Genomic DNA, 13,983 nt, shown 5'->3' with positions numbered 1-13,983 from the left:
AAGTAGACTAGGCCTACAGCCTGTGTGTTGAAATAGACTAGGCCTACAGCCTGTGTGTTGAAATAGACTAGAACTACAGCCTGTGTGTTGAAGTAGACTAGGCCTGCAGCCTGTGTGTTGAAATAGACTAGGCCTACAGCCTGTGTGTTGAAATAGACTAGGCCTACAGCCTGTGTGTTGAAGTAGCCTAGGCCTACAGCCTGTGTGTTGAAATAGACTAGGCCTACAGCCTGTGTGTTGAAATAGACTAGGCCTACAGCCTGTGTGTTGAAGTAGACTAGGCCTACAGCCTGTGTGTTGAAATAGACTAGGCCTACAGCCTGTGTGTTGAAGTAGACTAGGCCTACAGCCTGTGTGTTGAAATAGACTAGGCCTACAGCCTGTGTGTTGAAATAGACTAGGCCTACAGCCTGTGTGTTGAAGTAGACTAGGGCTACAGCCTGTGTGTTGAAGTAGACTAGGCCTACAGCCTGTGTGTTGAAGTAGACTAGGCCTACAGCCTGTGTGTTGAAATAGACTAGGCCTACAGCCTGTGAAACATGGACTGTGTTTTGAAGTGTGACTTCTCTAGATGATAAATGATCTCACATGCTGACATGGCAGCCACTACACTACAGCATGTCTGACAACGTACACTATGTTGGTGACACATTATTTACTGTCCTCTTCTCTTTCCGTTACAAGTAGCCAGGCCTATTGCTATGTGTGCTTCTACAGAAAGACAACGATACATCAAATACTAGATTTACATTGGTGTCATATACAGATGCAAATAACTGAGCATAACAATGTAAATTAACTCTTATATATGATTGAAATGGATATGACTTACATTTAGCCGCCCGCACGGCGCACAGATAACTGCGTAATAAACTGGAGTGTAGCAGTCAGCAGACCAAGCACACCACTTCCTCATCCCACACTGAGATTTTGTAGCCTAAGTAAATGTGAGTTTCTGATTGGTCCTGAAGTGGAAAGCCAGGAGGAGTCACGCACAGGGCGTGCTTATTGCGTAACCTTTGTGCGAATAGAAATCACGCGGTGTCACGCGGTGTGTCACACACACACACACACACACACACACACACACACACACACACACACACACACACACACACACACACACACACACACACACACACACACACACACACACACACACACACACACACACACACACGCACGCACACACACGCACGCGCACGCACGCACACGCACGCACGCGCGCACGCACGCGCACGCACGCACGCACGCACGCTCGCACGCTCGCACGCACGCACGCACCTCATACACACACACACACCACACACACACACGCACATACACGCACACACACACACACACACACACACACACACACACACACACACACACACACACACGCCTCGTGAAAACTTCGTTTCCCAGAAATATTGCGGCAGCTGCTGCTCTGACGTCACCTCACCAGGAAGTAGTGAAACCTGCAGAAGTGTCCTCCTCCACTACTCTGTGCCCTGCAAGCAAAGGTAAACACTTGTTTTCTTGCATGTGTTGACGGACTCTCTGTTTATGCTGACGTGACTAGCGCTGCATTTACCGCAGTGTTGTTATTTAGCTATGCATACAGCACGCTGCGTGAAACCGTTGTATGGAACTGGATAACCTAGCCGTCTGTGTTTGGCAAAACGAACTAACTTACTAAACGAACTAAGTTACAGACAGTCCACTCCTCCATATCGTAGCCTAGGCTACCTCTGAGTTGCTACTGCTTCATGCAAGCGTCTTTGTTTTATGAATTACGAAGGTCATGTCAGATAAACAACTACTACAGGGTAATTAATGTTAACATTTGATACCAACACTGGCCAAATTAACCAGTTTTCCATCAAACATTAGATCTGTCACATGTTTAAATTATTAGTTAATACAGTAATATGATTACCACCAGTGGCAGTCGATTATGATTCATTGTCATGCTCTCCAAAAAACCGAGCCATAGCCTAAAAGTTACACATGAATTGGAAGAAAACATCAAAGAACAGGATTCACAGCTATACCAGAAGAGAACAGGATAATGTTTGTGATCTAAAAGATGTTGAAAATGAGTTTCATTTCATGTTTTATTGTACTTTATGATGATTTGAGGATTTCCTTATTTGACGAAATGCAAAAGCAAAAACCTGAGCTCTTCTGGCCAGATGATGGCCAGAAGTTGGAGTGGTTGTTTAAGACTGAGGCATTTAAGACTGCTAACTTTATCTCTAGGGCCTGGAATAGGCATGTATGTATAGGTATGTATTTTGGGTGTTTCTGTTGGTTTTATGTTTTGAACATTGTTTGTTTAAATGATGAACAGTAAAAGTGTCCTGTAAGCCCATGTGGGCTGGGCTTCATTCGAAGCATGACACTTAAATAAAGAAAATCAATCAATCAATCAAAAACAGGAGGTGGTTTTGCTTAATATTAATAAACATGACTGCTGTGTTTTATGGAAAGCTGGTGTTCCAATTATTTTTGGCTAGTGAGTGCAGCTTAAGACGAGCCACATTTCTTTGCAGATTGTAAACGTGGACCACCTTTGTACTTTGGAATTCAAAGTCTAATGGGGGCGTGTCCGGCACCAACTGACCTGTTGAAGCTAGTTTTCTGTTTAGCTAATCATTTTTATTTCCCCCCCATGTTCTCTCTGCCTCTCAGTCTGGCGGTCACTCTCTCGTCATGGCCCTGGTTGGCGTGAGAGTCATTGAGCTGGCGGGCTTGGCGCCGGCACCATTCTGCGGCATGGTTCTGGCAGACTTTGGTGCCAAGGTGATCCGTGTGGACCGGACCCGGGCTGCCATGGCATTGGACACACAGGCTCGGGGGAAACGCTCTGTGGCAATCAACCTGAAAACCTCTGAGGGCGTGGCTGTGCTCAGGAAGCTCTGCGTCCAATCAGATGTGGTGCTGGAGCCCTACCGCAAAGGTCAGAAGCCACAAAGGCCTAGTCATCATGCTAGAGAAGATTAATTTGTCACCCGTGTGCATTAATTAAAAAACTATATTTACAGTTAACTCACATTACATTTATTTTATTTTATATTTTTTCTAGATTTTTTTTATCCCATTTTTATCCCCCGTTAGTGCAAATTTTAATTTATTTATCCTGCTTGCTGCTCCACCCTCTGCCGATCTGGGGAGAGCTGAAACTGGCTCCATGCTTCCTCCGAGACATGGGCAGTTAGCCAGCCGCTTCTTTTCACCTGAGAGGGGAAGCTTCACCGGTAGGACATAGCACGTGGGAGGATCACGCTATTCCAACCAGTTCCCCTCCCTCTGAACAGGCCAGAATGACCAGAGGAGGCACCACATCAGCGACCAGGATATTGCATGTTTTGGTGAGGGGTTCCTATATGAAGGAAACCCCCAGGGGGCATGGGGAGAACATGCAAACTCCACACAGAAAGGCCCTTTTGACGACCCCACCCGGGCGGTGGGCAGTCGAGGACATGCGGACGGGCACGCACTCCTTCAGCGCTCACAGCCTCCCAGGTGGGAATCGAACCCAGGACCTTCTAGCTGTGAGGCGACAGCGCGTTAACTCACATTACAAATTGTATTAAATCGCTGTCATTCTGATAACACACTACTTTGACTGATTGACTGAGTCAAAAGCCATTTAAACTATTATAGCAAGAGAGACTGGATTGAGCAGTGGGACAGGAGGCTGAGAGAGCCAGGAGTGGCCCAATATATGTAGAAATATAAAGTTAATAACATTTTAGAAAGTTGTAGCTGAAATAGCTAATTACATTTCTTCTCATGTCTCCCCCATATGTTGATAAAAAAGTGCCATAAGGATGGTATTTGTGTAAATTTCAGTGCATGTAAACAGCGTGGTGTCGTAAGAAAAGACCCCCCCCCCTTTTTTCTTTCTTTCTTCCCCCAATTTTTCTCCCAATTTGTCGTTGCCAATTTCTGCTGTGCGCACAACCGCCTGTCACTCAGATTGCATGTAGATCAGGCGTAGGTAGATGGTGATCTACCGTCATATCTCGGGCCATCAATAAGCAGCTCGCCAAAGAAAAAATAACAATCACTTTCATTTTTAATGCATAAACTAAATCCCACTTAATGTATAGCTGACTCAGTATCTACAGCAGGGGTGGGCAACATTTTTTTTCCAGAGGGCCATAAAGTAAGCGAAGGGCCACACATTGGACATCATGTCTGCCATACACTCCTGATTTTCGCGGGAGTCTCCCTATTCTTTGACCCACTGTGATTGATAATTTCTCCTGTTAATCCCCTGATATAATATAATATAGTCATACAAATCCACTGGCTACTAGCAGATGAGATTTATTAAAATAATTCTGCATTTGATTGAGTTTTGGGGGTCGTTTTGTTTTCTTTTGAGGACGTTGAGGGCCGGGTTGAGATGGTCCGGGGGCCGGGGGCCGGCCCTGGGGCCGCATTTTTGCCCCATGTGCGATCTACAGTATTTAACATTGTAACATTGTCTCCAGGCGCTTCTTCTCAGCTGACAGTGACGAGCCAGAGAGAGAGCCTGGGGGTCATTGCAGAGCTGCCTAATTGGCCCATAATTGCCGACCCGTCGATCACGAGGAAAACAACTGTATCATTATATCCTGTTAATGACACAATTATTTTGAAAGTCTGCACAAGTACACACATTAAAGTACACACATTAAAGTACACACATTAAAGGAGGTGAAATTTGCTACTGAGGCCACAATTGCCATAATTGCTGCCTGCCACCATATTGGCTTCACAACCCGTGGTTTTGGCTACTTCCTCATCGTCCACCTCACTATTTGTTTCTTCGTCTCCATCAAGTATTAACTCCAAGGCCCTTGGTAGAGAGTCATGCACAGCTAATTAACTAATTAACTAACGTGCTCTCTCACTGTGAGAGGTGCATTGCGAGAACATTTTAAATATTTAGAATGTGTACGAATAACATTGGGTAACCACACTTCAGAGGATGAAGAGGGCAGGAAAGTGTGTGTGGTTGTGGGTGTGTGTGCGCACGAGTGTGTGGGACTAGGCTCGGAACATTTTACAAAATTGTCTAATATGTGCAGAGGGTTGTGTGTGTTCAATCTATGAAATATCGTCGACATTTATTTTTAGATGATAATAAATGCACTGCAGACAGAGTGCAGATCTACAAACAGAGACAATGCACACAATAACATTAAATGTGTGTCTCATTTGTTAGTATTATTAACTTGTTGTGTTTTATCAGATGCAAAAAGAAACAACAACAACTTAATAACAACAGGATGTTGGCATTATATATCAGCCATCGGCCACCCTGCTCTATAAATATCCGCAGCATCGGCCATTGAAAAGCCCAGATCAACCACTAATATTGACCATGTCCTGTGTGTTTTCATTACAGGCCAACACTGCCCCCTGAGGCTGGCATTGAGAACCAATAATTAGACACTGATATAGGCATATTGGTGATGAGATTATAAATAAAATATATATCAAGTACGAAATATGACTTTTGTCTGACCTCCCAGGTGTGATGGAGAAGCTGGGCCTCGGGCCGGAGGAGATGTTGAGGGAGAATCCGCGTCTGATCTACGCTCGCTTGACTGGATATGGACAGAGTGGATCTTATGCCACCGCAGCTGGACATGACATCAACTACCTCGCCATGTCAGGTAACAACCAGTGTTGGGGGTAACTCATTACAAAAGTAACATATTACATGTAATATATTACTTTTAGCAGTAACTCAGTAATATAACTTATTACTTATAGGATTTCAGTAATATTATACCAGTTACTTTGTCAAGTAACTCAAGTTACAAATTGAGTTACATTTTTATTAAATCAAAGCACATATTTAAAAAAGATACAATCATTTCCTAATCAAACTGTGTTTTTATGCAAATAACCACTATAGATGACAATAACAAAGGAAAAGAATAACATTTAGAATCTTGGATTGTTTACACTGACTTCAAGGCGGTTGACATTATTTTTCGGGATGGTTCTGTGGCGGCGATGTCATTCTGCTGCTGCTGTTGTTTTGGTAAAAGTAATGCAAAAGTAGTGAAATAAGTAACGAGTTACTCTACACAGAAAGCAATATTGTAAAGTAACTTATTACTTTCAAATTAAAGTAACTAGTAATATGTAGTATATTACATTTTGAAAGTAACTTGCCCAACACTGGTAGAGAGTCATTCAATGTTAAAGAAGGAGGAACTCTGAAGCAAACGGTCAATTAATTTCGGCCATTTTTGTGGTGCAAACAGACTGATGTTTCGACACAAAAGTGTCTTCCTCAGAGTCAAAAGCATTCATTCAATCATTCAGTATTACTCCTTCCCCTTTGCGCCACTGGGTAGGGGTAAACACAGCTGGGAAAAGTACACACAGACACATACGTAGACAGAAGTACAGCTGTGTGTGGGTGGGGGGAAATCATTTTTTCCCACCGGTGTTACTTTTTGTTCTGACGTTAAACCGAATATTTTATGGTCACTCAAGATTCTCTGGATCACGTGTTGATTTGGTTCGAGCCTTAAAACTCGGTATATTTGGATTTATCGAAGAAAATGGATGCAGAACTTACTTCCGGGACAAATTACATCACGAAAAGTCACGTGCCTCTTGAGCTCTATGGGGGGTGAATATCAATGTGATAGGCTTACAATGGTGGTGTGTGTGGGGTGAGAGGTGATGTGACGTTATGCTATTGCTATTGAGGATTTCAGTAATATTATACCAGTTACTTTGTCAAGTAACTCAAGTTACAAATTGACATTTTACATACATTTTATTAAATCAAAGCACACATTTAAAAAAGATACAATCATTTCCTAATCAAACTGTGTGTTTTTATGCAAATAACCACTATAGATGACAATAACAAAGGAAAAGAATAACATTTAGAATTTTGGATGGTTTACACTGACAATATGGGACAGCATCAATGAATAACGTTATTCATACTGAAGCCAGGGAGAGCCAATTTATAAGGACTTTCTGCCACATATTTTATCATCTTGCACTGTGCTTGTCCCGACTTTATTTCTCTCTTAGTGATGAAAGAAAAAGTCACTGAGCCTGTTCTCACAAGCTGTCATGCAGCCTTACTCATAATTGCCGGCCTTGTGTTTTGTGCAAAGCAGAAAAACAGAATAGAAAAACAGAACAGAAATTGCCGGCCTTGGGTTTTGTGCAAAGCAAATTACAGAACTAGTATATACTGTAAGGGATCAGCCGAGCAGCATTTTGGTAAACAAACATGACATGCATATATTATACATCAAACTCTTGAGCTACTTCTGCTCTGACTCAGAATGTCAAAATATAAGCAAAGTCATGTATAGTTTTTAAGATATTACCGTTTGTTTGGCGCATGCATTTGCGCATTCACACACCGCAGAGTCCCCCGGGAGTCAGGTTTGTTGTCGTGGTGACGTCATCCTGATTCCTCGTATGGAGAGCCAAAGGGGAAAGTAATTTCCTGCTTCAGCACTGTACCAGAGATTTTCATCCGCCATTTATTTTCCCATAGACATTTCGTAAAATGTTTATAAAAAAATAGATTTACTTCGTCAAACCAAACGGTTCGGATATATTTAGAAACAGGAGAGACCACATAACATTTCACTCGGAGCAAAATGTAAAAGAAATGTGGATTCAAGGAAAATATTTTTTCGATGTCGTTTTTAAAGTTTTGGTCCGAGTTAAATGTTCTATGGTCTCTCCCGATTCTACATATAGCTGAACCATTTGGTTTGACGAAGTAAAACTATTTTTAAAAGCATTTAACAAAATGTCTATGGGAAAATAAATGGCGGATGAAAATCTCTGGGACAGTGCCGAAGCAGGAAGTAGGCGGTCACTTTGGCTCTCTATATAGTCTGCCTTTTTTAGGTGCCATCACTCTCTCGATCTCTCTCTACTCCATCTGACTTTTTATTTCACTCTCATGCTTGGAAAGTGGCCATATACTCTGTTGTCCTCCACCAGTTGTGATGTTCTTACATGTTGTCTGCCTGATGCCTCTGCTCCTTTTGTTCTTCTCCCTTCTTCTCCTTTTGTCTTCTCCCTTCTATCTTCTGTCACAGGCCTTTTATCCAGGCTGGGTCGTAGTTCTGAGAAGCCCCTCGCTCCATTGAACCTGGTGGCGGACTTTGCAGGCGGTGGTCTTAGCTGTGCCTTGGGGATAGTCCTCGCGCTGCTGGAGAGGACAGTGTCAGGGAAGGGACAGATCATCGATGCCAGCATGGTAAGCGTATAGTCCTTCCTGTCAAACTAAACTCTCGCTGGTGGAAATTCTCCTGGCAATTTCTTTGTGCTGACTCTCGTGAGAAGATGGTTCTCTTCCAAGACAACTTGCAAAGAACTTTTCTCCACAAGGACACAAAACATACATCATTTGTTAGATGTGTGTGTGTGGCTCTTCTCAATAAATCCGGCCCAACTCTAAACACACCTCCTCTCCCCTGCTCTTCATGCCTGCTTTCAAAATTCATGCAGTAGGTGGAGCGAAGAGTAGAAACTAGGGATGTTCATTTTGAACAATTTCCATAATCGAAAATCGGGAAAATTAATGATCAATTATCGATTATCGATAGCGTAATAATAATAATAATATATTTTTTTATTTTTTTTTTACTCTGGTCTGGTAATAACGTTGCGCGTTCTCGGCCAGCTATAATGGCGATGCCGCTGTGTAGTAAGAATATCAGACACTAGCGCTGTGGCCAGGTAAACAAACATGTTACATGTCAGGTTACATGATGTAAGGCAATCGGCGTCTTCCAGCTTAGCTGACAGCACAAGAGTCAAATCAACAGGCCTGAGCCTCACTGAGGTCCGCAGACCGCTGGGTGCACTTGTTTGTGTCCCCGGCGCATGCCGGTGTGAATTCCCCATGTTTAAAACAGTTTTGTTGGCACAAAGGCCCATCCCCAGCCAGAAAACTAGAGACTATATGAAGCTCCACCTCACGTTAGTCGGCTGTGCAATGGAGTGGGCCGAGGAGGAACGAATTCCACCCAAACCTAGTCTGCAAAAATAATAAAAAATAATAATCTATCAAAATTCCACATGATCGAATCAATTCCTTAACGATCAATTATCGATTTTCGATAATTGATGAACATCCCTAGTAGAAACACATTAGGCACATCATTTTATTTGACTACCATGATAGGGCTAGGGGTTCTGGATCCAAAATCATATCTCTGTATTTTTAGGCCGAATTGCGATGCACAATATATATTTCAGTATTTTATACAAAGTGGGTTCAGTTGTAAGTCATGCAAAACAAGACTGATCAAAAATAAAATGCAATGATAGGCTTTCCTTCCCAAGCAAGCAAAACACTCATGAGGGTTTCCAAATTCCAATCATAGAAGTTGGTGTTTTGCTTGCACCTGTGTTTACCCTGCCTTTTAGACACAAAATGGCCCCCGTGAAAAGAGTCTAGTGTTTTCATCTCGTGTTTGTCTCTTGCCTTTCATGTGGCGCACCGCATAACCACATGCTGGGTTTAGATCGTTTGTTAAATGGGTGTTTAATTGATTACAGCTCGCATTTCAAATAGTCAATTTGGCTCAAAGTGTGGGGGAGGGGAGGGATATACAAAACACACTAAGCATTCTCATGTGCACATTAATAAAACCATCACAATAGCAGAGCATCAACGTTTGTGCTATCGGGGGGTCTGGTCTGGTGAAGAAAATTTATTCAAGTATGACCCAGTTTTTATAATAATTCGAAGAGGTTGGTTCCACAACACTGGTTTGGTGGAAACGTAAACACATTTTTTGTTTTGATTGTCACACCCCCTATTGTGTGATCCCCTACCCATATTGACGCAAATGACTTTATGCGCGGCGCAGGCACGACATATTTGTCTTTCTCATTCATTCATAATATCTTTGTCTCTCTCTCTTTCACGGTCTCTTTTCCTCATGTCCTCTCTCTGATAGAAAATATGATTGCATTGCATCGCATTTTTGATTTGTCTTTTGAGACATTCACAAAAATGTTAAACTGGTATTGGATTTAAAATAGGACTAAATCTAGGTGTCTGATGTTTATTTGTTCTAGAGAGGCACCATAGAGCAAATTTTACTTGTACAGTGTAAAAACGGGAGCTTCTTGGATACTTTTAACAGATTTTTAATCACAAAGTATATCGTACATGTGTAACTGAGACAGTACATCTTGATGTATACACTGGGGCACAAAACGCAACGCGTTTCAACCTCACTGGTCTTCGTCAGGCTGTGTACAGTGTTATAGAGTACAACATTTTCAGTGGTACCACAGAGAAGTTATTTCTTTTTGTCATGGAAATGCATTTATTATTTATGTGGTCAGTCTGCATTTTTATTTGAACCAATGAAGTTGCTGAAGAATAATTTTCGAAAGTTTCTGATTTTTTTTTACTGTCTGGCAGCTCGGCCATATACCCAGTACATACCTCATGTTCAATGACCCATGTCCAACTTATTTATGTCTATTTTCAAAAAACATTCAAGACTTTGATTTCCCCTCCTCAAATTCAAATAGTGTACTTTCAAAGAGTTCAGGGACCAGTGGGAACCCTGTTACATCATTGAGCAGACGCAGCTGAACGAAGATGAAGTAGGGAGGAGAAGGGTAAGAGGATATGTCAGCAAGAGAAGGGTTAAAATGAGTTGTACAGTAAATGGTGGAGACCTGATTCACCTCTTGGTTTCTGTGGGAGGGAGGTCTTCTCCCTGCTGCTCGGGCTCTGTCTGCTGCTCGGGCTCTCCCTGCTGCTCGGGCTCTGCCTGCTGCTCGGGCTCTGTTGGCTTCTCAGACAGGTCTTGCATCACAGCTGCTGGGCGTCGGCTTCTCTCCCTGCACCTCCTCTGGAGTTGGCTTCTCTCCCTGATAAAATAATAAAATATTATTATAAATAATAATATAATAATCTGCACTCAAAGATACCCCCCGCCCCCCATGATTTGTTCAAACTGTACATTACTGTTATCAATGAAATCTTGAAAAATGAACCTTTGATGTGAAAAAGTGTGAAAAACTAAAGAAATTAGATTTTTGTGATTTCTTTTTTGCATACGTTATTAAATAGGTGCACTGCATACCCAGGTATTTGAACTAAAAGAAAAGAAAAGTCATAGGACATGGTGGGTGGTAGCCTAGGACAGGGACAGAGGTCCCACAGAGTTGAGTCAAAGTTGCAGAGACAAAAGAGAATACTCACTTCTGCTATTTTCTGCTGTTTTTTCTTCCTCTTTTGCTTTTTGGAGAGTCTGCGTGGGGCGAGACGAGGTCAAGTTAGTGTCATCTTCACCTTTTCCCAGAAGGATGAGTAGACTTACACAAGAACAGACACCTTTGAAGCCCACAGCGCCGTGCTGTGGCCATTCAGCCTCATGGCACTTTAGACAACATTTGGGAGTACCTCAACACAGAGATGGGGACTTGGACTTGAGACTTGAGTCGCACTTAAGTCACACACACATAGCGCTTTCAGACAGACACGGTTCTGGTTCTGGCTCCGGCTCCGTTCTGGAGTCTCAGAACCTTGGTGCTTTCTGGCGAACCAGCCCGTGTTCACACCAGTTTAAGCGGAACCAAAGTGGGAGGACATTATTCGGTAGTCCTTCTTCAGTTTATTCTTTATTTTTTTAAGTTTATTAATTATTTGGTCTGGCGTTCGAGTGAACCCAGCCTTGGCCGTCTCTTCTGCAAGTTCGGCATACGATTTGCTCTTTCTTGTACTGCTTTCTAGCTTTTTTTGAGATTCGGTAGATGCCCAAATCGCCACTAAACATTTGGTTTCCTCAGCAGACCACTGCAAATTATTTTTCTCTGTGTTGTCGCTGCCTTCTTCTCCTTCCTGCTCGTTTTCACAGCCTAGAATCAGACACGCCCACTGATGATGTCACGGTTCCCAAGGAAAACCAACTATTTTTTGGTTCCGCTGAGAACCAACTTTTCAGGTTCCGAACCAATTTTTTTTCGGTCTGAACGTGCCGGCCAGTTCAGATTAGGGTTCTGGAACCGGAACCGGCACGGAGCCCTGCCGGTGTGAAAGCCCTAACAGTGACTTGAGACTTGACTTGAGACTAGTCCTCAAGTGTCGACTGAATCAAGGAAAGTCACATGCTGCTGCGGTGAATTCAGATGCTGTTGCTGGCTGTATCTGTATCTCTTAACGAGTTCTACTGTTCAAATGTGTGGGGCTGCTTGTGATTGGCTGCCCGTGCATAACTATTCTATTAGCATTCACAGATTAGTTTCTGCCAAGACGTGACGGCGCCCCCCGGGGGGCGCTTCATCACAAAACTTCACACTTCATCGAACTCCTCTCAGTCACACACATGGACACAGTGTTGTCACTCTTACAATATTACATCAGTGAGCAATGCAATTATCCTTCTGCCTGTATGTCATGATTTTGATTGCTTGTATGATCAGCACGAGTGGAATCTATCTATCTATAAAATTGAGTATGTGGGCAATGTTTGTTTGTTTCAAGTTCTGTGTTTGGCCACAGCTCTGCCGTTTTACGTGCGATCGGGCTGAAACCTTCAGGGTGTGTAAAGGGCACCCGTGCAGGTGACTTGACGGAGCCGGATTTTTAAATTAGGGCAGATTAATTTCCCTAATTTCCCTAAGGCTGATTGCCCTGAGGCAATAGTTCAGTGATGATGTCATCAGTGATGATGTCATCAGTGTGAGGCTATATAAGTGATGGGAGTATAAGTAGGTAGAATCGGGAGGAACCAGATGGAGACGATGGCTCCGCCCCTGGGCTGTGCAGGTGACCTGAGGGAGCCAGATTTCTTAATTAGGTGATTGCCCTAATTGCGATGTCATAGAGCAGGCGAGGCCGCGACACGCAGTGGTTATCAGTGTATTGGATACATACCTTGGTATGGAGGCCAGCGTCAGCACATTTTCTGTATAATTGCATACATGTAAACTAGGGGTGTCACGATACACTAATTTCACGATACGATACACGATATTGGGTTCACGATAACGATACGATACGATATTTTAACAATATTCTTTTTAACAAAAGTAAATAATTTTTATGTATTTATTTATCATTTATTTAACCATGTGAGTCCCGTTGAAATCGAAACCTCTTTTCAAGGGAGCCCTGGGAAAATACTGGAAAAATAGTCTTTCATTTGAAATACACAAAATACAAAACAAATGCTGTTTTTGGAAATTGTTATTATAATAACTATAAAACAACATGGAAGATAATGCTTCTCTTGCAATAGAATGTGTCACACTGTCACAAACTAAATGTTTGTTGCATGGTGAAAGAAAAATAAAGTATACAATCTATTTCTTAAATAACTCATGCTCAATGGTCCCTAAACTTATGTAATCTTATGTACCCCTTGAGCTGTTTTGCCATGCCAGTAGTAGTCTACCCCCTCACTCATGCGTGTTGATTCTGCTAAATTTGTTCTATTATTATTCAGGAGCAATTTTTTTTTTTTTTTTTTTTTTTTTTTACGATATTTTTTTCTGACGATACGCATATCGTGACGTTTCGATATGGCGATATATCTTGCGACAAAATATCCTGACACCCCTAATGTAAACACCTCTAGCAAACCAGATTCATCATTGTTGTAATTTGTGCTTTATAGATAAGTAGGTAATATTAGTTGTTCCTTGAAACTAGTGGTTTATAACAGGCATATAATTGTGTGTACTGTGTAATGATGGCATTCTACATTCTTTTGATTTATGATCATAAGTTTCACAGAAGATGTAACTTGGAGAGCTTCTACATAGCTGGCAGTGTGTACGGCAGCTGCTGATCTAGAACTTTTTGCTTTTGTACTTGAACGGGTTACATTTATATTTTTCCACTCTTCTCTCTTTCTTTATGGACACTCTTAAAGATCCACAGTTTGCTCTTGACTTTCCACTTCTTTCTGCATGAGATGGGTAACGTGAAGTATCTCATCTTTGTCTCGACTGAAGGACAAGGCC

The 13,983-nt window shown here is 42.3% G+C and overlaps 1 protein-coding gene across 1 annotated transcript in view; it reads left to right on the top strand.

Moving 5' to 3' along the window:
* Nucleotides 1-1,414: 1,414 nt before the first annotated feature.
* amacr (alpha-methylacyl-CoA racemase) overlaps nt 1,415-13,983 on the top strand; it is a 15,948-nt gene continuing 3,379 nt past the window's right edge. The window contains exons 1-4 of the mRNA XM_083657788.1: nt 1,415-1,505; nt 2,677-2,944; nt 5,514-5,657; nt 8,082-8,242. Coding sequence (XP_083513914.1) covers nt 2,698-2,944; nt 5,514-5,657; nt 8,082-8,242 — 552 coding nt within the window. The 5' untranslated portion in view covers nt 1,415-1,505; nt 2,677-2,697. The remainder of the gene's footprint in view (nt 1,506-2,676; nt 2,945-5,513; nt 5,658-8,081; nt 8,243-13,983) is intronic.

The sequence above is a fragment of the Poromitra crassiceps genome, assembly GCF_964638095.1.
Source record: "Poromitra crassiceps genome assembly, chromosome: 21".
NCBI lineage: Eukaryota > Metazoa > Chordata > Actinopteri > Beryciformes > Melamphaidae > Poromitra > Poromitra crassiceps.
Note: the sequence above shows the minus strand (reverse complement) of the source record. Positions and strands in the feature narration are given on the sequence as shown.